Source organism: Etheostoma spectabile, chromosome 15 (assembly GCF_008692095.1).
Source record: "Etheostoma spectabile isolate EspeVRDwgs_2016 chromosome 15, UIUC_Espe_1.0, whole genome shotgun sequence".
NCBI lineage: Eukaryota > Metazoa > Chordata > Actinopteri > Perciformes > Percidae > Etheostoma > Etheostoma spectabile.
This window is the reverse complement of record NC_045747.1, coordinates 15270832-15283570: the sequence shown is the minus strand read 5'-3', so window position 1 is coordinate 15283570 and position 12739 is coordinate 15270832. Positions and strand designations below refer to the sequence as shown.

The following is a 12739-nucleotide window of genomic DNA, read 5'->3' as shown; positions in this document are numbered from 1 at the left end:
AGAGAAAATAACATCATCAGGATTGTCCCCGGCTTGGGCTCGCAAACTAGTAATTTATAACAGAAAGTCGGAGCTATGATTTCTGGAGGTTAACTTTAAACTAGGCACTAAAGGTCAGGATGCCTCAGCTTTAGTGCAATGCTGAATCATTGGAGTTCCACATTGGTTGTACCAGGCCATTGTTGCACATAAATAAAGTCTACTACATAAAAATTAGAGCCAAAACAATTAAGAGTTTAATTGATAGGTCTATAAACAGAACAATGATGGTCAATTTTCAAGAAAAGTGACAACCTTGAATGTGAGAATTGTCATATTGTCAAGATACCAAAGATAAATTGATTAATAAGGAAAATAAGCAAGTTAGTTTATCATAAAAAAATGAAATGCAAGTTGTAACACTCATCTACATAATTTACAGGATGGATGGAGTAAGTAGGTCTTGATTTGACAGGTAAGTAACTCCTGGGATTAAAAACATTCCCACCGGGTCATCGTATCCAAAAACAGTTTCTCAAATGTATTTAAATATTACAAATCATACCATATTTATATGATAATTCACTACATAAAATTACAATATCGAGACTTTATCACCCATCGCTGCTACAACAGAGAACATCCAAGAGCAGCATGTCAGTAAACACTCTCCTGTGCTGGTAGCTTATAAGAGCAGTGTGAAATGTGGCAGCTTTTCTGTAGGTTATGAGTGGAGAATCTTTACTTTCCATTGCTTCATTGTGTTTTGTCTGTTATGCTGGCATCCTTCTCCCCCTCTGACTCATCAGGATTCACTCTATTTTGTTATCTTCTTCCGTTCTTTTCCTCCTTACCCCCTCCTTCTCTCTGTCTCTCACACATTCCTGTGCAATCCCTGCTGTTGATAAAATGCCTAAAAGGCTGAATGGAGCGAGACACAGTGCAGCATTCATCCTTCTGCAAACATTCTTATCGTCGGGCCTCTTCGCAAAAATGTAAACATGATGAGAACGCAAAAGCAAAAACATGCATTTGATATCGAGATGCGACATAGACAAAATAAAATGCCGGATTTGATCATCAGAATTGAAGATCAGTTGAACAGCAGCCGCGGCTTAACCCCTGTGGCCCCTGTCGCACACAGTGACAGGGGTTCCCTCCTGTCTCTTTAGCATATTTACTGGGGGCCAAGTGTGTGACGAAGAGGGCCTATCACCTCTGATCTTTGACCCTGATTTAAACCTCGTCTCACAGACTTCAGGCTGATCCCGCAGACAAGTCTGCATTTCGGCACAAGACCTGACCTGTTCTTCATTCCTCCTATGTGCTGAGCATCACCTTAACACGAAGCCCCTCAAGTATCTGATCATATGTTTCCTGCATAGGAACCACACACTGAGACACACGTCGACACAGCGTCTCTGCAGGCACACATACAAAGTGGCACTGACGCAGGCCAGACCATCAACCGGCTGAATCGAATTAGCGCTCATCTGTTTCTGAGAGAGGCTTTGTTTCACAACAAACCTCCCAGTGCCTGCGAGTCAGACGCCACATGAAACGCATCCAGCTGAGACGCAAGAGAGGACGAGCGCTGCATTAGGAGAAGCTGACTGGGTACGAGAGCTAACACTCTGCTGGACAGGTAAACTTCATGTCCAGATAATGTGTTGAAAAGAGGGGAAACAGAGAAATAAGTATTGGGGAACCCCTTAATATGCATGTAAGGTATTCAAATATTCACAAATGAACTTATATGTTTTCACTTCTACAACTGACAACTCTAAACGAAGGCGGACATCAGTCCATCAGGGCGTTGTTCTCATAAGTTAAAGTTCAGCCAGTAAGGGGGACGCCACCTCTGTGTTTAGTGCCACACCAATCTCTGGCCGTTAAGATGAAAATGATCCCAATGCATCATATTTTAAGGGATATAAAAAAACAAAAACAAAAACAGTGGTATTGGATCCATATTTGCTGTCAAAAGACACCCTGATTTAAAGTATTGGTCGAGAAAAGGTTGGTTTGGTGCAGTTTCCATCAGAGAAAATCACATTGGGAAACATCCTTTTTCATTTTTACAGAACATACCGTCAACTTTTTATAATCAGCATCCATTTGTCACATTTTGTGCTCTTTTAATGGCATGACTAAATGGTTCAGTAACCTAAACAAAAACTAATTAAAGCTACTTTAGAAGGAACAAAAGGGGGAAACTATTTTAAGGTGTTGAGTATGGTGTAACTGAACTTTTAGTAAGCTATTCCTGGTAATGAAAAAATAGAATCATGATAATAATTAAATTCACATGACTGCAATGCAATAATTACGTGTAAAAACTAAATGGATTCAATCAATAGAGTTCATTTTGAGTCAGAGCCGGTGACCAAGTGACTGGGGGATCAATAAAGAGGCATAAGCAACAGAAACACACCTGCTCAGCAGAGCTGCACTACAGCAGCCGCTCCCATCTCACCACAGTAAACAAGGTCAATGATGACTGATGTCCTTCGCCCACCTATACACACCATGTTTGTACAGCATCAAGGACTTCCTCATGCAAACAGAATAGGAGAAGGACAAAGCTGACGCTCCATGGAGCTGGCTTCACAACAAAAAGCATCTGAATACAGTGTGTGTGTGTGTGCATGTGTGCGGGCAGCCATGTGTGTGCGTGTGTGATTTAAGTGTCAAAACTCCTCCACACACACGTCTGTCTGTGTTGTATTTTTAAATTGTATTTTATGGAATTTCTAAACTGTATGTATTTCCAATGTATTTATTTTCTAGCACTCTGTCCCTTTTCCTTAAGTGGCTTTGCATCATGTCAAGCCGCCGTTGTAAATAATGACCTATTCTTAATGAAAAATCAAGGTGAAATAAAAAGGGGTGGCGGTGTCGAGGTGGGAGGGTGGAGATGTAAAGGTGTGAGAGATGTTTTAATGGTGTTAACAGACTGCTGCATGGCACTCCATAACACACACTTTACTGTCATGCTCTCTGTGTCCACTGTGTAGTTTCACCCACTGCACTGACGCAGTTAAAGACAGTATGTGGTGTCATGTTTTGGCCTGGAAGAATTGCATGTGCCAATACTTTTTGATTCTTCAGGATAGTGTCCCACAATGCAATGCACAACAGGTTGGCTTTTGGTGAACTTTCCCAACTCTTCCCAGCAAAATTTGGAAAAGTTCTCCATAGCTGCAGCTTTGGAACTTTTGTTGTCACATGACTTCAGCATCACTTTCTGTTAGTACAAAAGGGTACAGTAATGTCTTGTATAGTAAATCACAAAACAAATTGAGAAAAGTAAAGTAAAAGCAGAATATTGTGTTTCTTTCTTTTTTTTCTGTCCTCACTACTACTCAGGTACATCTTGTGACCCTTCAGTTCCTGGCCCGCAGGTTAGAAAACACCATTATACAGCATTGAAGTAGGATAGAATGTATGAAGAATCACATAAATTCCCAGCATTGCAGTATTGTCTGTGCTATGTGCCTACTACGTGTTGAAACCATCTGCTAATGATCACAGGAATGCTTTCCTCTGCAGCATCATACAGCTGCTTTCAGTTAACGTTGCCTTTGACCAGGAGCTGATCCTGGACCTGCTGACTGGATGGGGGCCTCAGTGGTCTGAGGTGGTTGTCCTGTGATCAGCTGGCACTCAGATTAAAAAGACAGTCTGTGCGTTGGCCAAAGCCTCTGTCTGATGTTTGGCTTTTGATTATTAGGAAGCTATAAGCTGGGCTGTAGAGCAAAGGCCACGGAGCAGCAAAAAATCAAACACTCTGTCATAGATCGTGTGCAAGTCATGTCTGGATACACTCAGGAGACTGCAGGATAATGCTGCGGTCGTCTGCGGTGTATCAGAGGCAAATGAGTGCATGTGACACACGGACAAAAAAAGAGGCTTAAACATCGATCGGCTCAAGATTGTCATATAAGCGCTCTCATGTTTGCCATCATATACTCCAGCATCACGTGGCACAATGCAGCATTAGACATCATGCTCGCCCTGCCCTCTGCCCCACCCTGCCTCTATTGATCTCACCCACAAACCCTGCACTGCTACATTAGAGCAGGCCTGCTAATAACATTGGACTAGTCCCACTGGACATCATCACAACTGCTCAACACTCTCCAGCCTTCCTGTCTCCGCGCACAGATGCGGAACCAACACACAAAGCCTGATTTACTTTGTGTCTCATTTGGCAAATTAAACATTTAATCAGATTACAGTAATTTTGCATCTCACCGTTGGGCTGTATCGCTTCATCTAAATGAATTAGTGTCCAATCACATGCCAGATGTGTTCCTGGATGTACTCAGTTGCACATCAAGAGGATAATTTGGTTTTCTGTACAATAAAACAGCCAACATCAAGATAAACTCCTCTCTTTGGCCAAAGAGAAGTAAAATGACACGCAGAGAGTGAAAGAAGCATGGCTAAATGAGAGCTTGGTGTCGGCTGAGACATGCAGGGTCAAAGGTCGGGGGACTGAGATTAGACAAATTGAGGTCTGCATATGAGTTAATGTAAAAAAGAAATATAAACAAACAGTTTTGAGAGAGTTAGACTGGAGGATATCAGACACTTTGAATGCAGTTTAATAACTTCTTATTCATTAAAGCAACAGTTTTGTGGGCACAGCAGCAGTTGTTATGCATTTACTACAACGTGTTTTACGACCTAGCTATACCTAACAAGCCTCCAATTGAAAAGATAAAAGTGAATTGAATGTGTCTGAAAGAACATTCACACTGTTACAGCGAAATAAACCAGAGAGGAGGAAGCGTTATTTTTTGCTGGAGGGGATAAACTCAACCACAACAGATAGAAAGGGAGCAAAGGTAGGTGGAAAATGGGGGAAATTCATGACACACACACACACACACACACACACACACAAACACACAAATTTCGTAATAGTAGGGTGACAGCAGAGGATGATAAGGTAAGCGGGACACTGGCAAATATAACTCATAATCCTGTCAAACACACAAACGCTAGACAACAGCAAAGCTAATATCTCTGCAACTCCCTGGCTGACACATCCACATCACACACACACACACACACACACACACACACACACACACACACACACACACTGTAAGCAGTTGTTAAGGATGGGATTCACTGGTATAATCTATAATACAGTTATGAAAGGAGTTTCTTTCTACTGTACTAAAGTCTTGTGATGTGCATTGACTTAAAGGTCATCCTTTTCCCATGTTCATATTTACAGTTATATCATCACTTAAGAAACACCCACCTTCATGTGTAGCACCATTGTGTGAGTAAAAACAGTTCAAACAAGTGATGGAAGCACATATAGCCAATTCACTGACTAATTTGCTTGACTAATAGTAAAAAAAAAAAAAAAATCAACTATAGAAGAAGTGATCGACACTCTCCAAACACCCACCGCTGGTCGGACGTCCCGTCTCTATTGACAGGCTGTCCGCCTCCTGGTGCAGCAAGAGGGGGACAAAAGACTCAAGCAACCCGGGCGTTAAATGTAACTCTAGATCACTTCAGTTAAATTCATTCGGCTGCGCACCATTTGCCCTCAACAAAAGTGAACAAAAGCTGCAGAAAAACAGCGATCCAACAAATGGTTTCAGTCCAGTATGTCGCCGAGTGGCTATGTGAACTAGTGTTGATCCTCTTAAGAAATCACGCTCTCTAACCAGCAGTACCGCGCTGCACTTCAGCCTGTCCTAACTCGGTGTCGTCCAGGTATCGATATCATTATAAACAAGCAGCTCCTTGTACTTACGTGGTTCTCAGAGTAGGGTGGTATTCCAACAAGGCAAAAAGTAACTCCATTCATTGGACAACAGAAAGTGTTCGGCTGCAACGAGGAGAGGCAGATTTGTTGCTGCACGAGCGGTGAACAGAAGCGAAGCAGCTCGGAGAGTAACGATGCTGCGGTCAACACACAAACTTATATGTTCAACATGTATCCAACTTCCTTCCTTCTAAAAAAAAATCCCACTCCGTTCCCGTTGTTTCGGGCCTTTTCAATGTGCTAACCCCCTCCTCATCCTCTTCTTTTTCTTCTTCCGCCAGACCGCATCAGTTGTACATAACTAAATCCCTCTGTGCTACTTGGCCCCATGCTCTGCCCTGCCTAGAAACTCACTGCTGCGGCGTCAAAACACGAGGGGAAACCGGAAGTCAGGAGACTCCGCCTTCAAAGTAAAGTCCCGAGAGGGACTGTGTCCAGATTTCAACAAAAAAAAGGCTGCAATGCAACCAGTACATTTACTCAGGTCGCCTACTGCACCTTTTGTACAATTTTGAGGTACCTAACTTGAGTATATCAATTTTATGCTACTTTTTAATTCTACTCTAATCCATTTTGGAAGCCGTTTTTTCCCCACTACATTTTTGATGACATGAGTTGATTACTTTGCAGATTCAGATAATTCATTGAAAGTGTAAATCAACTAATAATTTATAATGTATTATTATAAATTAAGCTATCCAGCAGTAGGCTATATAATTGAAATGAGCTCCACCTGTACCGACTGCAACATTACCTTGATGGACACATTAATGCATTAATAATTATTATTCAATAACATAATATATATTATTCTGAAATAGGCCATTCTGCATAACAAATACTTTTTGTACTTTTACAATAGTATAATAGTAGTATATTTTGATGCTTACACTTTTGTACTTGTTTAAAAGTTTAAATGCAGAACTTTTACTTGTAACAGAGAATTTTTACACTGTAGTACTGCTATTTTACTTACTTAAAAGACTTGAATACTTCTTACAACACTGGTTATTACTACTTATGACTGAATGTGGGTAAGGCCCAAGCAAAACCAGCTTTGTAACATTTCTAGAATTTACAGATAAACAATTTGTTTCTCATAGGTTTTGATAAATGTTCACACTTGAAGAAAAACAGCCCATTTATTTTATTTTATCAGTAACACATTGGCTAAAAGTTAAGAAGAAGTATATTAATTTACTAAAACAGTTCTTTAGTCTACACCTTTATGGTGGAAATTTATACCGGAATTACTACAGCTGTATTGTAGCTCACTTGACATTCTGGGAATTGAAGGTAGTCAACATAGAGGAGGGTGCGTTGGGTAAATCTGTGCGCTCCGCCCTGCAGACCCACAGCGTGCGGGCTCCCTCTGGCTGTGCCAAGGCATTTGTGTGCAGGACGGGAAGGGTCTCTGATGACGCCACCAACACAGTAAGTAAAGTAAAGGGTTTGGGGGTGGGGGCAATAAAAAATTAATACGTTTTTTTTTAACCAAATATGAAAGTATGAAGGGCAAATGAATCAAGTTTAACTGACGTTTAACTAACACATCTGTCACCTGATTAACTGTAAAACTATACCATTACTGCAGTGTGATAATATTCAAGTAGAAGTTCCGCCTTCCAAAGTATTATCAGTAAGTAAGTAAGTAAGTGAGTCAGTAATTCAGTAAAGTTTATTTATATATCACTTTTTGAATCTAAAAATCTCAAAGTGCTTTACAATGAAATTAAATACAATACATAAAAGACATAAGAATACAAATATCGGCCATAAAACCCCATTCCTAACTAAAAGCCTGTTTGAAGGAAAGTATCAGTTTAAGTATAAAAAGTAGAAGTACTCACGCAGGCATGATCCAAATGTTACATTATTATAGTCCTAATATAGGAAGAGGCATTATAAGCAGCATATTAATGTTAATAACTATTTTATGTACCAATTACATGTAGATAGCAATGCATCATAATGTATATGCTCATTATAGTTTTTGGAATTTTAATCAGAAACATGTATCACATAGACGTAGGGAAGTAAAAAGTACAATTTTCCTTCTGAAATGACTGACAAAGTAGCAAAACGTGTACTTAAGTACAGCACTTAGGGACTTAGTACAGCCTACTTAGGTCTCTTCAAAGATTGTGGAATCTCAAATAATCGAGTTGTATTTATGTTGTAAAAAGGGAAGTGAAAGAGCAACTGCAGGCCACAACTAATGAGTCTTTAATTATCAATTCATTTGCAGATTATTTTCTCAATTAACTGATGAATTGTTTGGTCTATAAAGCCAAAAATCCTCACTTTACAAATATCCACATTTGAGAAGAAACAACCAGTGAATTTCTGGCATATTTGCTTAAGACATGACTCAAACGGTTTACAAAAAATAGGTCTCACAGTTTAACCACTCTATAGGAGCACTGAAAAGCATTCTTATAATCCTGACGTACTGTAAAGTATAAACCACAGGATTATTAAATGGGATGCATTACACTGCATGAAAAATGTCATAGCCTAAATATAATCAATGTTACTAAAAAAAGGCCCACAAGTCCTGATTCACAACAGGAAAGGGCTCAACAAAGCCTTATGAAACTCATTGACAGATATCGGAATTCCTTCCACACCCAGACAGAATAGACTATAATTCATTCATTCTCGGAAAACTTGTATTTATAGCCCCTATGGCTGCAGATAAATACTGTGAATCAATAGGCATGCAGTGCAGTCAGGGGACGCTTACTCATCAAAAGAACAGGAACTTTGGACTCTGCTGCCAAGAAGTCAAACTACTTCACCATAATGTATATATGCTCCACGGTAGCTGTGGCATTCATTATGTGAAGGAGGTGTTAATATTAGCTTTAGTCCAGATGAAGGAAAACAAGGAAACAAGATGAAAATGGTGAGACATGTTTCTGTGATAGCTTAAAGCTGGATGAGGCCCATGTGGCTACCATTACTCTGAGGGGTGCAAGTATCAGAGAGCCACTTCAAAAGGCTGCCTGCAGACTAGAGTCATGGGGGGGGGCTGGTGGTGGTGTGGGGGCAGCTTATGGGAGCCTTCCCACGCCAAGAGCTACACCAGCCAACTTTTTTTTAAAGATTATTTTTTTGGGGCTTTTTTTCTTTTATTAGAGTTGATAAGCAGGAAACGGGGAGAGAGAGAGAGAGAGAGATGGGGAATGACACGCAGCAAAGGGCCACCAATCAGATTCGAACCCGGGCAGCTGCAGGACTCAGCCTACATAGGGTAAACGCTCTTACTGGGTAAGCTAGAGGTCGCCCCTGCAGCCGCCAATTTAGCCTCCACCTCAACGTGTCTCCTCTTTCTGATCACGCTCTCTCCACTGCATCCAACCTCCGCCTCTGGCCCGCTCAGAGACACCCAATACCACAGCCAAAGGCTTACAGAGGACACTCCGAAAGTCCTAGTCATGACTTTCACTCATCTCCAATTTAAGACGGTTAATTAACATACGTGACCCCCCCAGGTTACTCATGTAGTGCTGCCAAAGTAGTTTCTGTGACCACACAGCTGGATGGAAATCCACCGTGGCAAAGTGAGAGGCCTGAGAAGCTTAGCAGCAGTATCCTGGTCTTAAGGTGAGAGAGCAGGGCGGGTGGGCTCTAACAAAAGGGAGGGTGATGAGGCAGGCACTGGGGGGTCATGGAGCTTGCTTTTGCGTGGGGAGAGCAAGGAGCGTGAGGGCTGTCCCAGCTGGACTGTATATTGTCTGACCTTCAATCTGGATCTTTCTCTGCAGCCTATTTCTGCCGTCCATGTGTTTTCTGTTACATTATAAAGCACTCTGTGCCCCGACACTTTTCTGTGGGAAGAATGATCCGATGTTAGTGAACCCCTACTGTTTGAGGTTTGTCCACATCTTATCCCAGATTGCATGCAGATACACACTCACGCCATGCATCCATTTGCTTGTCAGGCGAGCAAAATGGGCTTTCTATTATTGCAGTTCTGCTGGTCGGCTGAGATTGAGAGGTGCGGGGAGGAGGAAGAGTTGTGTGGTACGCATTTTTCAAAATGCTGATTTGGAAATTCAGGGTAAGGAGCTGTAATTCTATCCACATCTAGCCATTGAAGAAGTGGCTTTTATCTGACATATTGCACTTGATGTCTCTCTCTTCCCTGTGCTGCATCTCTGGGCCAGCCTTAGTCACTGACACACAGCCTCAGGCCCAGTGATTGGCTGAGTATGCCCAGATCTGAATGTGATGCGAGGTGACACGCCCCGATCTATTTCCCTTGAGGGCCGGCTGGAGACGAGCAGGGAGCATCCAGAGACTTCCCTGGGTCATTACATAATCACACACAGCCTGGCGCCTTGTAGTACCAATTCATAAACAACCATCATCCTATTTGCTCGCTTGACTGCGCACCCCTGACTCCCACCTCTCCTCCGCTGGCTTGGCTCGGCAAGTGGTCCCACTGTGCTGCCGAGGCTGTGGAGGCGAGGGGAGGGATGGAGGGAGTGGTGGGGTGGGGTGGCATCCCCAATCATCCTCCATACCATTATTCTAGGGCACTTTGCAGAGCGTTGTATGCTACAATGAATTGTGGTCACTCCATTTATTTCAACTTTACCCCCCTCTAGGTTTCTTTCTGCCCTCCTCATTCTTTCACATCTCCTCTGTTTCACTCCGCTTCCCTCAAGTTATTGAGTCCGTCCTTTCAGTAAATGTCCGTCACCCATCTCTGCACACACATACTTTCAGTCTGAGGAGTGTAGTTGCCAGATCTTTTCTACATCATTTACTCTAATTCTCTCCGGAGTGTGTATACTACAGGTCACACTGTCCCGCTACTTGATACAGTATCCTACTGCCAAGAGCCAAAAAGACACAATGTACAAGTCCTCTCTCTCTCTCTCTCTCTCTCTCTCAGCTGATTGAATATAAAAAGTAACCTTCTTTCTGTCCATGTCTCAAATGTACTAAGAAGATTATCGCTGTCTGGGCCTGATAGCGTGAAATGGGTCCGGTGAGTGCTCAGTCAGAGTCAGGAGCCAAAGAAATGTGGACTATGAGTTTATAGGAATATATGTTCACATATGTTCAAGCTCAAGTAACGTTCAGCTGGTTATTGCTAAGCGTGTATGAACACACACATGACAGTAAGTGGTGATTGAGATATGGATACAGTGTGAGTGAGGAATAGGTTTGGATATTTGTGTACATGTGTAGGAGATGTGGATATGTGAGTGATTCTGCTGCATGTCTCACACACTGTCTGCCTTTGGCTGCCTGTTGACACAGAGGCTCCTGTGGCACTCCTTTGAAGGGGGGTTGTGGGAAGGTTGAGAGGGGGGTTAGGGTTAGAGCCGTAAATTCCCTCCTTTCTCCGCGACAGGAGGAGTCCTCTTTATCTGGCCGGACAACTGGCACGAGGGGAGGAAACAGCTGACTGGGCAGCACAGACAAGCTTTGGTGCTGCACTCTACACACTTACTAAAACTTGATTGAGAACTGAGTTTGAACTGCGGCCTTTGCTCAGGCCCATGACCATCACACATCTCTTGTCCTGTTTCAACCAATTAAAGCTAAGATTTTGACGATGCATTTAAGAATGACTGATTTTTGAGTGTTAGGTACTTCATTTCATGGCCACAAAATGTCAGTGATGCAGTGTTCCCACCAAAGCTGTATTTCTGGCAAAGTGGAAACCATATTTGTGTCAGGTTTTGGATATATTTTTCCCACAATTTTTGATCACCATTGGTTTCCGTCAATTTCCCAGTCATTTGCCCATTTAATGAAAAGGAAATGGAAACATGCTCGAGTTGTGTAATCACAGTCTGCATTCATTATCTTTGAGTGCTAATGCAGTTTAAGTGTAGCTTAATTTAATAAATCTGCACTGCACAGCAATAATGTAGCGTTGACAAAACTGAAATAAGTTACACAACTCAAGCCGGCTTCAAGGTTCAGGCAGAAACCAATAAAGGTCTGGAACACTAGAAAAAAAGACACAGTTTACAAATGATGAGCTGTGATGTAAAGTACACATGATCTAAAGGCCGAATCAAGCAAAGTCACTGGCTTCAGATCTGTGCAAGAAATTAAAGATAATAAAACTGATTAATAATGTTTTTGGTAACTATAGTCCAGTGGGAACCCTTTATCAAATTGTCTAAAGATGACTTGTAGATCTAGTTTTTAATAATCAGTAAAAGGCCAATATTGCATGGCCTTGTTTGTCTCTACACTTTGTCTTGTGTGTCATCTCTGTTCCTCAGCTGACCTGCTGACCCTTCTTCTCCCCCCGCCTCGTCCCACAATACATTTCATCCTAATCCCCCTTCTCTCTTGCAGCTGCTTTGCTCACTCTTCAGACAGAATACTATACTATGAGTACTATGAGCCCGTGGACAAGACTGGTTGCTGTGTGGTTGCAGAGACAGGTTTAAGCTGGAGCTCTGGCTGTTGGAGAGGATGTTCATCTGGTCAGGATACTGGAGAGAGTGACTCAGTTTAGCCCTGTTGCCACTGGTTTTCACCACTGATACATGCATCTGTATCAACACCTACTCACTGGGTTTTATGTATGGAAGCCTATTGTCAAAACGGTTCCAAGGCAGTTTAAGTCCTATCTTCCCGTACAAGCTGATACACTATCGCATCCCAGACGTGAACTACTGAGCCTCCACTTCATGCAGTTTTTTTTAGGCCTTAACATGGCAAGAGCTGATAAGAACAGCCATGTGGCAGTGTTTAAGATAAAGGAACAAAGCAAAGGAAATACCCTGATTCTAATGACTAGAGTAATGGATTTTCAAGTGTCAGCGGTTGAACAAATGACTGTCTCGATCCATCTATTCCTCAAAGCTCCAGACAACCACAACAAGTGAATCACATCCAGGGTATTCCACTGTTTCTATAAATGTTAGTTGTTACTATAAATGCTTGGCACACATTCAGCAAAGGACATCCCTGTAGTAGCCC

The 12739-nt window shown here is 42.1% G+C and overlaps 1 protein-coding gene across 3 annotated transcripts in view; it reads right to left on the bottom strand.

Moving 5' to 3' along the window:
• arhgap23a (Rho GTPase activating protein 23a) overlaps nt 1-12739 on the bottom strand; it is a 65660-nt gene that overhangs the window by 45675 nt on the left and 7246 nt on the right. For 2 of the 3 annotated variants that reach the window (XM_032537173.1, XM_032537177.1), the window contains exon 1: nt 5765-6118. The exons of the other annotated variant lie outside the window; for it this stretch is intronic. In XM_032537173.1, coding sequence (XP_032393064.1) covers nt 5765-5818 — 54 coding nt within the window. In that variant the 5' untranslated portion in view covers nt 5819-6118. Of the gene's footprint in view, nt 1-5764; nt 6119-12739 lie in introns of those variants that run through there. 3 annotated transcript variants of the gene reach the window in all.